The sequence below is a fragment of the Eleutherodactylus coqui genome, chromosome 11, assembly GCF_035609145.1.
Source record: "Eleutherodactylus coqui strain aEleCoq1 chromosome 11, aEleCoq1.hap1, whole genome shotgun sequence".
NCBI lineage: Eukaryota > Metazoa > Chordata > Amphibia > Anura > Eleutherodactylidae > Eleutherodactylus > Eleutherodactylus coqui.
This window is the reverse complement of record NC_089847.1, coordinates 15,009,914-15,029,177: the sequence shown is the minus strand read 5'-3', so window position 1 is coordinate 15,029,177 and position 19,264 is coordinate 15,009,914. Positions and strand designations below refer to the sequence as shown.

Here is a 19,264-nt window from a genome sequence, read left to right as displayed (position 1 = left end):
TATGATTCATTGTTTATTTTGGCTCTTACGAAAATGAATCTGCCCTCTGGATCTCTTTTCAATTGTTCTACCTCCCATCTGAGGGACCTTTCTATCAGTAGAGACAGCCCCCTGGAGTATGATGTGTGGTATGAGTGTGCTGACCACTGGACCCACGGCTTCGACAGGCATTTAGAGGTTTCGGGCGTGAGGTTGGGTCTCCTGCAGGCATAATACATGTGGTCGCCAGGAGCGTATTAAGGAGTTTATTATGGCTCGCTTCCTGGGAGATCCCATGCCTCTGACGTTCCAGGACAAAAAGGTTATCTCAGCGACATTGGCAAAGATGGTTTAATTGGGCCCGGATGAAATTATTTATGTCATTCTGGTCGCTAGGAGACCCCCCATCACGCCCCACCTCATCCTCATTACCTGCTATGCAATCGCACTTCAGTACATTTATATAAGAGACATTAAGCTTCTGATGCATACACTTTAGAAACATTATGGTAGTGTACTACTAACTTATAACTCTTACAACAACTTGTAACTGAACAGGTTTTGAATATTGATTATAACCTCGCTGTGTTAGTTTTTGTGGCTAATTTAACTCGGGGTAACCAACTTAGCATAGCTTCATCATCGCTATACTTGTGGTTTTGTTTGATTATTGGCACAGTAGTGTGAACCGACCATGTCGTATTGTATTTTAGTTAGGTGGACTCCCTTTCGGGAGAGCGGAGGGGAACAGGAAAAATTGGGGGGGGGGGGGGGGAATAGGGAGTAGGGGGGGGGGAGAATAGGGAGTAGGGGGGGGGAGAATAGGGAGTAGGGGGGGGGGAGAATAGGGAGTAAGGGGGGGGGAGAAGGGGAGAGGGGGGGACAGAGGTGGACGTGGGGCGGTTATTGCCAGGGGTAGCCTGAAGGGGGTGTTTCCCCTCCAGGCTAGCGGCCTGCAGCACAATTAGGCGGTTTTGATGGGCTCTTTATATTTGGTATGGAAGTCCCGTCACCTAAAGGAGGACAAAAAATGGTTAGGTTTTTGATATACGTTAGTCTTTCTGGTCGTCGTCTGGTGGTTAACCATTCTTCTGCTTCGGATGGTGAAGTGAAGAAACAGGTGCGATCTCCGTCTATCACTCGTAGCCGTGCTGGGTACATCATGGAGTACGGGAGCTGCAGATCTCTAAGTTGCCTTTTAATGCTGAAGAATGAGGCTCTTTGCTTTTGGAGGTCTGCCGAGAAGTCCGGAAAGATGGACACTGTGGCGTTATGGTGGCGTAGAGGTCCTCCTTTTCTGGCAGCTTGCAGAATAATATCTCTGTCACGGGAGTTGAGTAGCTTTGCTAGTAGAGGTCTGGGTGGGGCACCGGGTATGGGTGGCTTCATTGGCACTCGGTGAGCCCGTTCGATGACAAAGACCTGCGATAGTTCTGCATTGGGGAGAAGTTCGCGGAGCCATTTCTCTAGGAATTCTTCGGGTCTCTGTCCCTCGGTTCGTTCTGGTAAGCCGACTATGCGCAAATTGTTGCATCGCGAACGGTTCTCGAGGTCATCCGCTTTTTGTCTCCAGTAGTCGGCTTTCTGTGTAAGGTCTCTTATTGCGGCTGACATTGGGGAAACGGTGTCATCTAGTGTGGATATTCTATCTTCCGTAGTTGTGACTCTTTCTCTTAGGTTTTGAAGGTCTTGTCTAAGGAGGCTTACATCCATTTTTACTTCATAAATTTTACTGGTAAGAGTAGTCGTGGATGTCTGAATTGCTGTCAGTAGCTGTTCGGATAGCTGTTGTAGGGTTTGAACTGTCCCCTCTGTTAGGTTTGGGTTGGTGTTCTTTATCAGATGAGGTGAGCCCCCCCAGGGCCGGTGGCATGGGATCGGAGCTTGTGTCCCTGCGATTTTCGCTTCTGGCAAATGCCTTTAATTTATCTGCTGCAGCGTTTTGACTGGTAGGCCCCATGCTGTTCTGCCAGAGGTATTTGGTGGCGTGTTCGGTTGCCTGCCTATGTTTTATAGTGCTGGATTCACCAGTGTACTCGGTGCAGGGCTTATGTATGTGGTGTTTGCCCTGGTCTCTATTCTCAGTAGTGATGGCCTTCTGCCACTACCCCCGTGGGGGGCCTTCTGCAGGCCTTACGCCCTCTTTTCCCCTTTGTTTGGGGGGTATTCTGGGGCTGTTTCTTTGGCCTTTCCTCTAGGTATTGTGAGGGAGGGGGGTCTCACTCTCTAGCTTCGTATTTATATAGGGTGGAATGGCTGCTGCTCCTTTTCTCCCCTTTCCCCCCAGTGCACTTAACTGATTACTGCTGCTAGTGCTGCTTTTCTCCTCCAGGTAGGGGGTCTCTGTGCGGTCTCTTCTCTCGGCCTCTCACCGCTAGGTCCGCCAGCTCCGTCCACAAGATGGTGGTTATGTCAGTCGCAGCGATGCGGGTCCACCGCTTATGTTGCTGTGGCTGCCGGTGCCTTGGCTGTTTTGGCCCAGTGTCTGATCCTCTTTCTTTGCGTTTGCTCACCTACTTTTAACCCATAAGCTTAGTTCATAGGGCTAAAAGATGATGATAGATTCCCTTTAAGATGCCAGGATCAGACGTTCCTCAGATCCTTGCCATTAGAGATGGAGATTGGCACTGGAACTTCAACGCAAGGCTTATTCTGCACTCAGTGATGAAAATGCTACATTTTCTGCAGTTTCAATATAGACTTTTCCATAGATGCCATTTTAGGACCATCACTAGCTGAAGGACCATCTACCAAGAAGTGACAATGTTAATTGGGTGTGTGTGTGTGGGGGGGGGGGGGGGGGGGGGTCATTTCTTGTACATGCAAGTGTTCTTATAGTTTTGCGGTGCGGTACTAGACCTCCATGTTAAACTCCACCCTCAAGATATATTCAGATGGTGCACTTGCAGCCGCTCATCCCAGAGGTGAGCAGCAAAAACCGCATGCGGTTTTACCACAAATTGCTGTAGTTTTGAGGCTTTAATAAGCAGCATCTGTGCTAGCTGCTAAACCATGGCAGTTTACTGTAAAGCAGCTTGTAGTTTATGCCACGTGGAAACAACCGTACTGTCTGAGTATATCCTTAGGGAAGTGCGGTCTCTTCAGGATTGTGTATTGTGTGTTACTTCAATTTTAGCTTATTTTGTTGTTTCAATTTTAGCTTATTTTGTTGTTTCTTTTTATGTCCCCTTCATGATTAGGAGGAAATGAAAGCATTCAAAGCGAGAGTTAAAGACGTGATAGCGGAGAATGAAAAGTTGCATCAACTTTTGAAGCGTGACCAACCTGTATCTAATAAGGAATGGTAAATTATATATTGAATTTTGAGGTCTTGCTATCTGCCTGTCTCTCTGGTGCTATATGTGGGAATAATGAAGATAAATTCTGTATAGATGTTAATATACATTTATTATTAATGCATGAAAGATGTTATCATACAGTGAATAGAAATGAGCAGATGATTGTGATTCCGCTCTTCAGGCCTCGGCTTACTTTTGTGTTGTGTTTGGAAATGCAGGTGTGGATCACACATAGGTGACGCCTTCCTGGATTCCTAGGCCTCGGCTTACTTTTGTGTTGTGTTTGGAAATGCAGGTGTGGATCACACATAGGTGACACCTTCCTGGATTCCTACAACACCCCACGTTCAGCCTCTGGGCCTTCTATTCTGTCAAGTCCGGGGGGTGAAGGAGCTGCTTACAATCTTAGCTGCGCTTCCTTCTGTCAAGTCCAGGGGGTGAAGGAGCTGTTTTCTTCATTATCAGCTTCCTTCTGTCATAGTCACCACATTATAGATGAGATGTCCAGATGGTTACATAGCAAGCAAGTAAGGTTGAAAGAAATCCTTCTATTTCAACCTGTAATTACTTGCTATGTTGTCCCAGAGGGAGGCGAAAAACCCCTGAGGATTGTTGGTTTGCCCTCATATTAGGGGAAAAAATTCCTCCCTGACCCCAAATATGGCGATCGGAATGAATCTCTGGGTCGTCGGAGCTCAAATCTACCTGGATGTTAAGTGGTGGATGTTCGATGTTTTGGTTGGTATTGCTTCATCCTGTGATGTTAGTGCTGGCAGGGCTGCTATACCAGTTGGTTCTACATGATGTCAGATTTGTTGTGGAAAGTTGTAGAAGAATATAGATGGGATTTCATTGGCTTTGCTGGTTTGAGTAGGTCGTCCACCAGCTTTGACCACTTACCTTTCTTAATTATTGAATGGCCTCCAGGTAAACAATTGGGCCATCCAAAATTTGCTCTTCTTGCCTACTGGATGATACTGTTGTGACCAATCCGGACATACAAAGCTGAATTTTTTGAATATTTTCTGGTCTTCAGGTCTTATTCTGTCTGGCGTTTCCACATAGCGCAGAGTATCATCCGTATTGAGGTTAACAGGAGCTGCTGTCATAATTGCTGGTGGTTCTACTCTTCTGGCTTCCACATCTTCCCAATTGACGTCAGAAAAAAATGGATACTCCTTGATGTCTTCTATTACTCCCAGCCGATAGTCCTGATCTTTACACAGCAGTCTTTGTAAGATGATCACTGTGTCAGGAGTCAGGAACTCTGGGTAGATTGGAATATGGTAGAGTATGGAGCGTTTAACTTCTCTGGGATTTTGTCCAGAAAAGGGGATCTTCGATGTGTACATCTTATACAGCATCACGCCAATGGCAAAGTAGTCTACCCCTCGTCCGTGTTCCTCGCCCTTCACCAGTTCTGGGGCCATATAAGCAGGTGTGCCTCTGGGCTTTTCTTTCGTCATCTCATAGACACCCATTACAGCAAGACCAAAGTCTGTAATTTTGACGTGGCCGTCTGCTGTCAGAAGGATGTTTGGTGGCTTCAGGTCCCGGTGTATGATGCCTTTTGTGTGCAGGAACTGTGTGCCACAGATCACTTCTGAAATAATGAATTTAATTGTGGGGGTATCAAGAGGATGATTCTTGCGCATAAAATGAGACAGGTTCCCTCTGGTGGCCAATTCCATTACATAGTAGACACAGTTTTTTGTGTGGAAGGCGGCCAGGCCATGAATAAGGAATGGACTCTCATGGGATAGTTCTAATATTTGGCCCTCTTCAAGACTGTATCCATCCTCTGTGAACAAACTTTTGTTTGAAACTTTAATGGCAACACATTCCTTGCGGAGGATGTCTTTTGCCAAGTAGACTTCGCCGAAGCTTCCTTCTCCCAGTTCTTCATAGAATCTAAAAGACTGCAATGTTAGGGGTACTGTGGCAGGTGTTTTTTGTTTGCCAGGTTGCTTGGGTTTCTCTAAACAGATGTCGCTTTCCTCACCAGGTTTCTCAACTTTCTCCAAACTGTCGTTTATGGAGGGTTCCTCATTATGGCTACTGCCACATTGAGAGGCTTTGATTGCTTTGTGGAGCTCCTCTGGTCTCTCCTCTTCTAGCGAGCAGAAAAGAGATCTGTAGTCACTAATGCTGCTCTGAGAGGTTTTGGTGGTTTTAAAGAGCTCATCTAGTGTCTCCTCTTCTAGAGAACTGCTCTTACTGCTGGACTTCTGCTTAGAATTACACTCTTCTCTTTCTTCATTGCTGTTATTTTCCCCCTTATCGTCCTCGATTTCCTTAACTTTAGAGAATTCATTGTCTGTAGGAAACAAAGGAACGCGTTAATATATATATATATATAACAATTATTAGATAGAGTCTTCATTGCTATCCCACAGCAACACATATTCATATGTAGTGCTCTTGTGCAGACCTATGGTTGTAGACCACCTAATCTGAAATGCTTGCAAAAAGTTCCCATGAACATTCCCAGTTACTTCCCGATCTCCTACCTCTACTGCTGATGTGACTGTGCCCTGGCAGTTCACCAGAAGCTCTTTGGCTTTCCTTGGCACTGTCTGCCTTCTCTAGTCCATCATCTTCCTCTTTCTTGATCTTTACTTCATCATCTCCTACTTCACTCTCCAGTTTTTCTTCTCCATCCTGTTCTTCATCCTTTACATCATAGTACTGAATGTGCTGATCTTCTGTAATCTTGGTCAGGTCATCAATAGGATCGTATGTTGCCAGAATTTCCTGCTGACTAGCATAGTACTGGACATGCAGATCTTCCTGGCTGTGGATTAGGTCAACAACACGTTCGTATTCTGCTTCTATTTCCTTTTCCACAAAGCTCTCGGTCACTATTACTTCTGCCTCCTTGTTGTCGGCAGGCTTGATGTTTCGATTTTTCTCCACATTTTCTTCCTTTCCTTCAGTTAACACTGTAACTGTAAAGGACATATCTATAGAAATGGGATAAGAAGTCACATTAGAAAACTTGAAGCCTGTTTTATATATAATGAATTATAAAGGAGATATAACTAATGAATGATGAGAATACAAGTTTTGAGAACTTAAGAGAAGACCACCTCACCCAAAGGACTTGTAAATTTCAAGGGGATGCCTTTTGAAAACAACTCCTGTCCATATATCATATTAGGGCATCAAATGGGGTTCCCTTATAAGAGCAGCTCATGCCCTGATGGACCCAAATGTTCCTGGACAGCCATGGATCTAAATGGTTGCTATATAATGCTACATAAATATGCTGTATTGTGCCCACCCTACATCACCCAGATTGGTATAAGAGCATGCATTTGCAATGTTACTAAGATGTTAAAATAATGCCGGATCTTCAGGCAAGCCCCAAACCATAGCTTCATAAGTTAACATAAAAATTCTAATTTTTTTTCTTTATAAAAACTAAATGTCACCACAAGCATTGTTACCACCGCGGGCGGGGGGCATGGCTGTACAGAACTACCACTGGCAGCTAATTGGTTTTTTTTGTTTTTTTGAATATACACAACTTGCCAAATATATCAATTCAGTTCATCTATGATTGTCAGGAACAATTGTCAGGAGCAACTAAAACCATAACCTTATATACTATTAGAAGGTACCTTTGATGTCCTCCATGTTGATGTTGCTGGGTGCTGGGAGTTCCTCCTCCATGTTTACCCGGCTGGGTCCTGGAAGATCCTCTTCCAGGTTTATCCCGCTGGGTGTTGGGAGATCTTCAGCACTTCTCTCTTCTTGGGTGGAAGTGCAGCACCTCATACACCCAATAATCCTCGCCCAGGTTTTTCGCAGGCGCGCTAAGAACCGGTTCTTTCTTGGTTTCTTAGCTTTACTTGGCTCATTACGGCCATTGTTCATCTCTTCAGGAATGTGCTCGATCTTATCAGCTTCTTCCTGGAAATGGTTGGTCTTCTTTTTTGCCTTCATTTTATCACAAAGACAAAAATATAGAAAATCTAGAAATCCGCACGGATCGTCGCTCTCACTTTATTCTCTGCTAGCTGCAGCAAGTGAATGCAAGGATTCTAAGCCGTGCGCCTGTATAAGAAGGCTTGTGCCATTGTGATGTCATCAACTGCCATTGTGATGTCATCAGCTATTGTGATGTCATCATCTGTTTTGAGGAACATGCCCCAACATGTCCATCATGTATGTGCATACACATATGTATATATATAAAAATGGATGTGTGTCTGTTTGTCTGTGTGTCTTTTTGTCCTTTATGCGCTACTACACCATTCATCCGATCGCCATGAAACTTTGGGAAGTTGTTGAGTACACTCCTGGGAAGATTACTGGTATAGTACATCTATGCTATGATAAATGGCGCGCGTGCGAGTGTCGTCGACAGTTACGCCCCCCCCCCTCACACGTAGATCGTTCGATTTCCATCATTGCCACTAATTCTCTCACTTCCCAATGTCATAGAAACATGAAATTTGGCAGGAGCATTGATTATGTCATAAATAGGAAAAGTTCAAGGGTCCCAACTCGATTATTCAAATCTAAGCGCCAAAGAATTAGCGTCCAAATTTTACGTACAGAATCTAATTCTCTCACTTCCTGATATATAAAAATGAATGTATGTCTGTCTGTCCTTTATGCATTACTACACCATTCATCCAATCGCCATGAAACTTTGGGAAGTTGTTGAGTACACTCCTGGGAAGATTACTGGCATAGTACATCTGTCCTACGATAGGCGGCGCGCGTGCGAACATCGACGACAGTTATGCCCCCCAGACAAAGATCGTTTGATTTCCATCTCAAGCACGAAAGCAAAAGGCATTACGAGCAACGGGAGGCGTGTTCAACTACAAAATGATGCATCCGCCGAATGTTTCGCAAGACAATTGCTGGATATTGAGAATGCTGAGGTAAAATGAAAGCTGTGCTGTGATTGGTTGTTATATATTATACTGCTGAGGTAACATGAAAGCTGCGCTGTGATTGGTTGCTATTTCTTATACTGCTGAGGCAACATGAAAGCTGTGCTGTGATTGGTTGCTACTTCTTATACTACTGAGGTTATATGAAAGCTGTGCTGTGATTGGTTGTTATATATTATACCGCTGAGGTAACATGAAAGCTGCGCTGTGATTGGTTGTTATATATTATACTGCTGAGGTAACATGAAAGCTGCGCTGTGATTGGTTGTTATATATTATACTGCTGAGGTAAAATGAAAGCTGCGCTGTGATTGGTTGCTATTTTTTATATTGCTGAGGCAGAATAAAAGCTGCGCTGTGATTGGTTGTTATTTCTCTTACTGCTGAGGTAACATGAAAGCTGCGCTGTGATTGGGTGTTATATATTATAAAGCTGAGGTAACATGAAAGCTGCGCTGTGATTGGTTGTTATCTAGATATAAAAAAACAAATGTATGTCTGTCTTCGCAGCAATGCGCGACGAGTAAGCTAGTAATGTATATATTTTATGGTAGATTAATAAGTACTCAGCAGCTCAACATTATCAACTATCCTTGCCTGTGCCATGCAGTTATGGCTCTCTGATCATGTGGGCACTGCCACTGTGCCCGGGCGCTATCAGGAGCAGGACAAGAAGTGTAATACAAAGTCGATGTCCCGCTCTTACAGCATGATGATGAGAGAAACTTCAAATTTCCCAAATTTAGCTCCTTTTACACCCGGTTTAAAGCTGATTGTAATGTTAAATGGGTGGTAGGATTGGACTTTTGTGTAGGGAGTGGGAAATGGTTAGGTCGGGTGCTAGAGAAGTGAAGAACCAAAGATGATTGGATAGTAAACTCTGCAGAGACTAGTCGGAAAAGGGAAAGTGAAGGAATTCAGTTAGAGAAGACATCATCTGTGATTATGGAAGATAACTGTCCTTTAATAACTTCTACAGTCTGCGCAGCGCCTCTGCAGAACTAGGATCTACCACTATATAGTCACTGTATGGCGGTACTGGTCCTAATGTAGTGTGTTTTTAGTTCAGTAACAGTTGGGAGGGGTTATTGAGACACTGGTGAGAATATCAAAACAGGTTAAAATAGAAAAATCTCCGCGCTCGGTAGATCGGGAAGAGATCAGGCCGCTGGATTGTAGGCTCAAATAGCCGTGGTTTATGTAAAGAAGGAAAAAAATGTGACGCGTTTCGGCACGATAATGCGCCTTTTCCAGCATATATCGATGTCGCATGTCATACAAAACATATACATATATAAAGGAAAGTTACATACTCACTGATTAGCAGTTTCTCCGTGCTGCCTTGGACACCGGTGTCGGTGGCCGTGACGTTATCTTCAGTGGACGTCAATGAGGAGGTTCTGATTGGAACGCAGCGTGCGTTTCAATGAGAGGAATGCTTAGGTCGTGGAGCAGGGTGACTTCACTCCAAGATCACCGGCGCGCTCTGCGGAGGGCAAACTTCACATAGGGCTTTACGGTGGATGGGACATTGGATGAGAGAGGACATACTGTATATAGAGAATAGCTAAGGTATGACGCCAGGAAGCCAACAGACACGTCACCGATGGGCAAAAGTCACATCAGTAATTCTATAAGCCATTATTTACAATAAAAGAATGATTTGCCGAGACCAAAACACATAAAGATGTTCTTAATGTTTATAAATAGAAGGTCCGCTAATAATGAAGTGATCACATTCTTGAAAATAGTCTTCCTCCTTTGCAGCAGGTGGAATGGCATAACTTACTTGTGGTTTCACACAGAAATCTAACCTCCATTAATGGGCGCAGTCTGCGATACCTCTTCCCCTTAAAGTGTTCTTTTGAACCTTTTTCTTTCTTTTCTTCCCAATTTTTCTTTTTGCTCGCTCTTTGGTTTGCTTCATTAAACTCTCTATATAATCTTTCATACATCATTAAAGGGGTTGTCCCACGCCAAAACGTTTTTTTTTTCTTTTTTCAATAGGCCCCCCGTTCGGCGCGAGACAAACCCAATGCATGTGTTTAAAAAAAAAACGTTTAGTACTTACCCGAATCCCCGCGCTGCGGCGACTTCTTCCTTACCTTACTAAGATGGCCGCCGGGATCTTCACCCACGATGCACCGCGGGTCTTCTCCCATGGTGCACCGTGGGCTCTGTGCGGTCCATTGCCGATTCCAGCCTCCTGATTGGCTGGAATCGGCACACGTGATGGGGCGGAGCTACGAGGACCACCTCTCCGGCACGAGCGGCCCCATTCACCAGGGAGAAGACCGGACTGCGCAAGCGTGTCTAATCGGGCGATTAGACGGCACCATGGCGACGGGGACGCTAGCAACGGAACAGGTAAGTGAATAACTTCTGTATGGCTCATAATTAATGCACGATGTACATTACAAAGTGCATTAATAGGGCCTTACAGAAGTGCTGAACCCCACTTGCTTTCGCGGGACAACCCCTTTAAGACTAAATGACGAGTCGGGTAGGACAGAGTTGTGCTCAACGAACGAACACTAGGAGGTTTCCCTGGGTTAGAATTGAGGGGGCCCAGTGGATGAGAGCCCATGGGGCAGGAAGCAGAATACCGACAAAATGTTTACTAGATATATATAAGAGAAAGTGAAGGATCTGCCATAACAGCGGAAGACACTGACTCAAGTAGCGAGAATTATGCTTGTGTTACAGGGCTTTTCTGCTGGGATATACAGTCTAATATTTGGCATCTATAGTTAAAATCAGATTGTAATTTTCATATGAAAGTGTAATAAAATGTTTTTCAACATAAAATCTGCAGTAGAATTCACATATGACTTTGTTGCGGCTCGAGCCACAGATATCCCTCGTTGCAGTTCGATGAATGAAATATGCCAAGTCTGGGGATGTAAGTGTTCTATTCCCCCTCCCTGTCGTCACCGCTGAAAGCCACCGTTCAAAGCGCAGAGCGGCACGCTTAGTAGTCCGTCCGTTGTACTTTTATAATGGGCGGACTACTTGGCACCGTCGCTCAAGGCACTGAGCAGCGGCTTCCAGCGCTGACACTGGGGAAACAACGGGGAAGGTAGGTAGTATAACAGTTACATCTCCAGACTCAGCGGTCACCTACTTTTAGTCCATAAGCTTAGCTCATAGGACTAAAGGTAGGTGACGGAGTCTCCTTAATTTTACAATCTATGTATAACATTCTGTAACTTTATTTCTTTTGGCTGATCTTGAGTTTTTTTTTCATTTCATTTACTTTACACATTTATATAAATGTGTAAAATAAATATATTTATTCCGCAGCGCTCTGCATCACTTTGGGGCTCGCACTCTGCGTTCACCTATTAGTACATTTTTCTTTGTTTGGATTTTGGGGGGAACCGGAGTACCTGGAAGAAACCCACGTAAACACAGGGAGAACATCCTGCTTACACTTTGCTGCAGACACAACCTGCATTTTGGAAGTTGTAGTGTTGACTTCTCCCCATAGTCTGCGGTAAACTCTAGATCTCCCTTTTTCTCCTAAAAATATTTAACTTTTGTCAATTGACAATTCATGTTTTTAGGGAGCAGCTGCGAAGTTCGTATAAACTGCTGATGGAAGAGAACCGGATTCTTACAGAACAGTTAGAGGTCCAAGAAGGAAAAAGCCGAGAGAATCACTCCAAACATGTCCAGGAAGGTGAGATTACCTGTGGGATTGTGTCTGTACTTCTGATGGGGCTCTTGGACTCCTTATGTGCGGAACTGAAGCTTGATGGAGACACATGTACACTCATAAGAGGGATTCCTACTGCAACCTACACAATCTGGGCACTTTACTGTACCTATAGGGCTGGGATTTATTTAGAGAAGTTTGCTGGCATGCTATTTTCCATTACACATTTATATATATTACACAGATATGCCAGAAGTCCTGGGATACCAGTATGTATATTGAGTATTTAGTGGCGGTTCGCACGCTCATGGCAAGGCGATGTGAATTATCAGAGTTGGGACAAGGCGTGTTAGTGGGTGACAGATGGGTGGTATGTTCCACTTCTGAGTTATGCAGGCATTTAACATTCCTCGATCCTCAGCGTCATGTGTGTCCCAGGAATACGACATACAAGGCATTACCAACTAGAGTGCAGTGGTTGCCCATCAGTGCTTAATGATAACGGTTAGCAGGATCTGGCTAGAATTGTCTGTCTGTACAGACGAGCAACTGTGGCAAAAATCACATCCACCTTAAAAGCCACTTGGGCCCGATGGCACGGAGCATTTTCCTGCTGGAATGTCCCATCGCTGTGGAGGTACATGAAGTCCATGAAGAGCTGCAAATGGTCACCCAACAGGAAAATGTAGCCGGCATGGGTCAGGGATGTGTTTAGGAGGACTAGTGGACACAACCCATGCCACGAGAACACACCCCACAACAGTATGTAACCACTACCAACCTGCACAGCACCTTGTATACAACTGTGGTCCATGGGTCTTGCCTACTCATGGATCCCACCACCAGCCCAAAACAATTAGACCATACCACATGTTTCCAGCCGTCTAGGGTCCAGTCAACAGCCTCACAAGTCTAGATGAGGCGTTGTGTTCGGTCTTGTGGCACTACGATATTGATGTCCTATTTTCAGGACCTATCCACTGCTTGGAAACCCCCGCCAATCAGCCTTGTGAAGAAGCTACAGCACCTGGGCAAGTGCCGCAGCCTCTTCACTGCATACCAAGCACAGTGCTGTACACTTCATAGTGGTGATGCCTGGTATAACCTCTCAATCCCATTCATTTTCATTGACTGTGAGGGCTTTGCATTATTGAAGTTAATTTGATAAAAGGAAACAGAGATGGATAATACAAGGCTCTGAGTTACTGTAGAGAGTGATAGCAGAATGTCGGGAAGGAATTTTTTTTTTCTTCTAAGTGGGGAAAATTTGGCTGCTTCTTCATTATTAATTTTTTGTTTAGTTTTGTTTTTTTGCCTTCATCTGGATTAGCATTAGCATCTGGGAGGTACTAGATTGAACTAGATTGACATATGTCTTTTTTTGGTCTTGCATACTATGCTAATGTACATTCTCCCTTACCAGGCATAGCTAAGTAGATTTTATATGGTTAATGTACCTTTAAGACATAAATCTAATTTACTTAACTGCACAGGAAAGACTTCAGGTGTCGTTATATTGATTATGCAACAGATTATTACACCGTTTGCATAATGCTCGGAGCTGGTTTTAATGGTCCCATTCATCTTTAGCTCAGGCTTATTACTTGTGGCGGCCTACAGAAAGGAAAATATAGAGACATTTGCGTTGCCGGGCCGTGCTATTGATTACAAATGCATTACTGGAATTACGCTGTACAGTGACCTGTCATGTATAGCGCAGCGTTCGCCATAGAGTAACATAAATATTGCTCTCGCTCGCAGCCTCCCAATTAACGAAGCAGCTAATGGTTTTGGAATCTACGAAGCGGAGTCTAGAGGAAGAATTATTCGAATTTCAGAAGCAGCAGGACGTTTTACGCTCCAAGTACAGCGAGCTGAAAGCGAACATGGATGGAAGTATCGCCGCCGAGGAACACGTTGCCATGGTGAACGAATTAAAAAGGTACAGCGCCTTGCCCTGTGTAATCAGTAGTAACATCTCCATCAACATTCATTCACTCTATCCCCGTGCACCAAGTAGTTCCACGGCACATAGGATATCGCAGGTCGGAAATGATTCCGCTGGACTGTCTGCACATTGAGCAGGAACGACGCAACCTTTTTAAATTGTTTCTTGAAGCATCTGAGACATGTATCTGCTTTCTGATAATGTGTCCCTAAGCGGTCATTAGTGCGGGAAGCTTACAGTCCATTAGACCACAAGAGAGAAAGGAATGGAAAGAGACAGATCTCCCGGTAGTAAGCTGTGGTGGGACTGTACTTGTGTCTGTGATCATGTCTGTAGTGATTAAATATTGGCACTGCAATCTATAATGCAGTAATCCTGACCATTATGTAAACTAGTTTAACCCTTTCGTCCGTACATCAGTGTCACAGAGGTGCGGATTGGCTATGGAGTGGGCTTGGGAACATAGCTCACTGCATACCTAATGGGTGCTAGCTCCAGTCTTGGCCATTTGACAGCTTACATGTGCCATTAATCATGACAGACTAACACATAAAGTGGGATGGAGGAAAATTAACGAGAGTATCAATTTATTCACCTCTATGAGGTGAAGGGAGAACAGTAGACACGCATACACCACCGCTCCGATCACATGATGTATTCAAGGTGTGCAGATCGCTGGTGGTACCAGAGATCAGACCGCAAGCCATCAGATATATATTCCCTATTCTGTGGACAGCGAATAAATGTCTAAAGGGGCTGTACCAGGATCACAAGTGAACCACAGTCCACGGTCTCTTTCTCGCTGTCACTATGGAGTCTCTTCTTTCCCTGTGGTGACATCCGAATGAACGGAACACTGGCTGAGCATGTGCAACCGCTGCTCTATTCATTTCAATCTAGTTGATGGAAGTACTGAGGCGCTTGCCGCTCGGCTATCTCCAGCAGTCTCCTTGAAAGTGAAGGGAGCAGCAGTATGCTTGCACAACCAGTGCTTCAATCAGTCTTCTCCTCACTTCGGCGAAGAGGGTGCAGTAAGGTCGCAGTGAGGACAGGGACACTAGATCCCCTTTTTTTGGAATTCGTGGGGCTCTCAACGGTGACATCTCTACGTTCAGCGAGTTATTCCCTATTCTGTTGTGCAATCACTTTAATGGGGAAAGCCCTTTAAGTTGTTTCTGCACAGCAGCATCCCCAACCACCTGCCTATGCAGGGAACTGCAGCCCGCCCCATTCACTTCAATAGTTCCCTACATAGTGAGTGGCCAGGGTCGCCGCTGTGTAGGAAAACACGATAGATACACACACAGCGCCACGCCAGCACTGCAGCCCCCTTCATTCTCAGAATCCCTTTCTAAGATAAGAATATTTGTAAGACCTGCCATCAATATGTCTTAACCAAGTATCCACCCTGCAGGCTGATATTGAGAGCATTGCGCAGTGTTTTAAAGTAGCAACTTATTTGCTTCCTGCTGACTTGGCTGCCACGTTAAGGGCATTTCATTATCTGCTGAGCAGTCATCTGAAATTACTCGCCGAGAGATAGGAAGCAATCTCTTTCACGCTTCATTCTCAATCACCCAGACTGATTTCCTCTTGAAGTTCTGGCCTGGTTTGATCTCTCCAGTCTCAATATCAATATTAGACCAAGCTGCATTTCCCCGCCAGCATTGAGATCTAAAAAGCCTCCACAGGACCCTTGTAGACTCATATTTCACACTGTCCTACTTCTCTATCAGACTCTGAATAAATGTTGCCCAGAATTGGATTTGCTCACAGGGTAACGAACATTTGTGTCTATTTCACAAATAAAATACATTAACTTTTTCTTGTGCTTCTTTCCTGCAGCCAACTTCAGCGGCAGCAGGAGAACAATAACAGAGAAGTGCGCGATCTGATGGGAAAGATCACGGCTCTGCAGGCAGAGAAGAAGGCGCTACTTCTCCAGAGGAATGACTTGGTCGCCGACAATAAAGTCCTTGAGGCTGAAGTGGAGGCAGTGAAAAAGTCTAACAGGTTGGCATTAGTTGTCATCTTCATCGTCATCAAAAAGGTTTATTTATATAATAACTATGTGCCCCTCTCCAGAAAAAAACAAACTAAATGTATGTATCACAAAACACTCCAAGCGCAAAACAATTTCACTGTCTAACGCCTATCACAATGTGTTCCTTTAAAGAGAATCCATCACCATCTTTTCATAGCCCTCTCTAAGGCAGTAAAAGTTAGTTATACATCTGTTGTGTGTATTTGTGCAGTAGTTTGGGAGAAACTTGAACTTTATTAATAGCAATTAGACACAGAGAACTACAGGGAAGTAGTCCTCCATGTTCATGATCTGCAGCTAGCCACATCCACCCTGCCACTGCTTGACACCTGTCTTTCTATGCATAGTAATAGGCGTAGAGCAGTCAATCAGTGGGTGGAGCTAGCCTGCAGCCTATGAATATTGAAGACTACTTCTGGTAGGCCTCTATGTATATGCTGCTACTGATAAAATGCAAGTTTCTCTTGCATAGATACATAAAGCAGACATTAATGTAATCAGCAAGACTGCAGCCCGCTAACTTGCGATGCTTCCAGAGAGGGGTGTGAAAAGATGGTGACAGATTTTCTTTTAAAGGGGTTGTGTGAAGTTATCCTTTATCTTATGATTGGTAGTGGTCCAACCACTGAGACCCCACTGATTCCAAGAATAGGCATCCGGTCAGTCCCGAGAAAATGGAGGCGGAGGTCGCGCAAATGCGCCGCTGTTCCATTTACTTCAATGACCGCATCAGAGATTGCTAAAACGCTTCAACTCAGTAATCTCCAGAGCTGTTACTGAAAGAAAGGGAGCTGCAACAGATCGATGAGACCTCTGCTCCGTTCTACGGATCAGTGAGGGTGCCAGCAGTTAGACCCCCACAAGTCATAAAGCTCTATGTCACTGTTAGTAGAGTTACTTTATCACATTCTTTGTATGATGGATTCCAACACTGTGTTATTTTGATGGCCAGAATAGCATTGCATGCAGCGCCGCTCTTTGTTGCAGATCTGATTGTATTGACGTCAGTGACTCCAAGCCCACAACATAAATGCAAACAGATCATAAGATTGCCCTCCCACGGTTGTATGTCTTTAATGTTTTTACTATCAGAGAGAGTTGTCCCACGATAGTAACATAAATGGAACAAAGCGTAGTTTGTCTGTCTGCTTTGCTTCTATATACATTGATGGCAGCAGAACTATCCCGTCTCCCAGTTTACAGACCACGTTTGGTATAGGCATATAAATGTGATGCAGCTTCTTTCTCTGTTCCCTCCAATTTAGGGTGCCTGCACACGAGCGGAAATTCCGCGGCGGGATTTCTCGCGGAATTTCCGCCGCTGGAAGCCTACATAGGATTGCATTAACAAATGCAATCCTATGCAGACGGACGCGGAATGTCGCGCGGCAAACAAATCGCGGCATGCTTTATTTCTGTGCGGGGCTTTCATAGAAACTGCTACCCATATGCAAGATGCAGGACACATTGGGCGACATCAGCGATGCACCCTGGCTGCTGATTGACTGCATGCTGACCCCTGCAGAAGGTCTTATGGGAAAATATGGCTTTTTTCGCGATTTACACCAAAAATCTGTTCAGACTTGCCCAATTCAATTTAGCGACATTCTGGGCGATTTTATCGCTTGCTCAATTGAGACAACACTACTCACCAGCTGTGTCTTACATTCTTCTGTACACTGGTGATGGAGTGATTCCTGCTTTTGTGCAGGTTGGCCTATGAAACCCTCGCTCTAGACGCTGCTTCTCACCAAAACTGGACCCATTAGGTTGAGGTTTGAGAGTGAATCAACAAAACAGCAGGGGGCGCCATAACAAGAATGTACCAGCAATATCTAGACGCGGGCATTTGTTTTAAATGATTGCAATGTTTCTTTGGCATGCGAGAGCAAACTGGAGTACTTGGAGGAAACGGAGGCAAGCATGGTGAGAACATACAAACTTCATGCAAATGTTGTTCCTGGTCAAATTTAAACCCAGCGCTGCCAGACAACAGCGCTAACCACTGAGCCACTGTGCTCTTATTTTGCAGGGTTCTTGTTTTTCCTTATAGCCTGTCATGTATGCATGTTTGTCAGAGAGAATAGAGACTCAGTTAAAGGGGTTGTCCAATTGTAAACAGATATGTAGATAGCATATTTTCAGGATAGGTCAGCAATACTAGTTTGGTGGGAGTCTGCCACCAGGGAAACTTGCCAATCAGCTGTTCTCTGGGGCGGTGCACTTGTGTGCTGAGCCTGATTCCTACAGTAAGCAGACAGCTCCATTCTCGCTGCAGTGGCCAGCTTGGTATTGCAGGCTAAGTTCCTATTCATTTTTAGGAATCAGGTCAGCGCAGGAACACAGGGGCCCAGAAACAGCTGTTCGGCGAGGATCCTGGGTGGTGGACCTCCACCGATCTACTATGGATGAACTGTGCTGAGGAGCATGAGGGGACAACACATGGATCTCTCCCGCGATCTGTTTACACCCAGGACCACGACGGTAACAAGAGGACATCCGCTACGATTAGAGGAAAGTAGGTTTCATCACCAACATAGAAAGGGGTTCTTTACTGTAAGAGCAGTTAGACTGTGGAACTCTCTACCGGAGGAAGTGGTGATGGCAAAATCGATAGAGGAGTTTAAAAGGGGACTTGATGTCTTTCTGGAGAAGAAGTATATTACAGGATATAAATATTAGGTTAAGGGTCAATCCTGGTATACAGGCAGGTAGGAACTATTAGGGGTTGATCCAGGGAACAGTCTGATTGCCATTAGGGAGTCGGGAAGGAATTTTTCCCCCAAAAGGGCTAATTGGCTTCTGGCCCTGGGGTTTTTTGCCTTCCTCTGGATCAACACAGTAGGATAGACAGGCTGGACTAGATGGACAATGTCTTCATTCGGCCTTACATACTATGTTACTATGTTACTATGAGGATATGCCCTTAACAGAGAAGACGTTTATTCACTAAAATATTTTTATTTAATTCCTATTAAAACTTAGGGCTGGACAAACACAAACTACCCAACCTCAGGAACCACACTTAAGTGGAGCCCTGAGATATGAGCAGTGGATAGTGCACACTTGGGGAAAGGGAAATGAAGGCCAGGATCCCTCTATTGCAATGAACAGATGCAATAGTGTGTATAGTATCTGCTGCGCGATCTGCAACAGAGGGGCTGTTTTGTGTGCTACTAACCTCTAAGCTGACCTAAACGAAGTCATTAAGGCTTGCTTGGGGGATTGTTGACCGGAGGTTACATTTTACTCTAGGTCACTCCTCACCTTATTTCATCTTCAGATAATATTCTGCTGCTGACCCTTCAGTGATAGTTATTATAATAAACTAAAATCCAATCTTCTATGAATGAGCCGAATTTACAGCGCTTCCTGATGAGATGTATCATTGACAGTGAAACGCGTTGAACCGTAATGAACCGACAT

The 19,264-nt window shown here is 44.7% G+C and overlaps 1 protein-coding gene across 1 annotated transcript in view; it reads left to right on the top strand.

Moving 5' to 3' along the window:
* CEP89 (centrosomal protein 89) overlaps positions 1-19,264 on the top strand; it is a 126,119-nt gene that overhangs the window by 52,440 nt on the left and 54,415 nt on the right. Inside the window, exons 11-14 of the mRNA XM_066583931.1 lie at positions 3,180-3,283; positions 11,755-11,870; positions 13,608-13,788; positions 15,640-15,807. Of these exons, the coding sequence (XP_066440028.1) occupies positions 3,180-3,283; positions 11,755-11,870; positions 13,608-13,788; positions 15,640-15,807 (569 nt within the window). The remainder of the gene's footprint in view (positions 1-3,179; positions 3,284-11,754; positions 11,871-13,607; positions 13,789-15,639; positions 15,808-19,264) is intronic.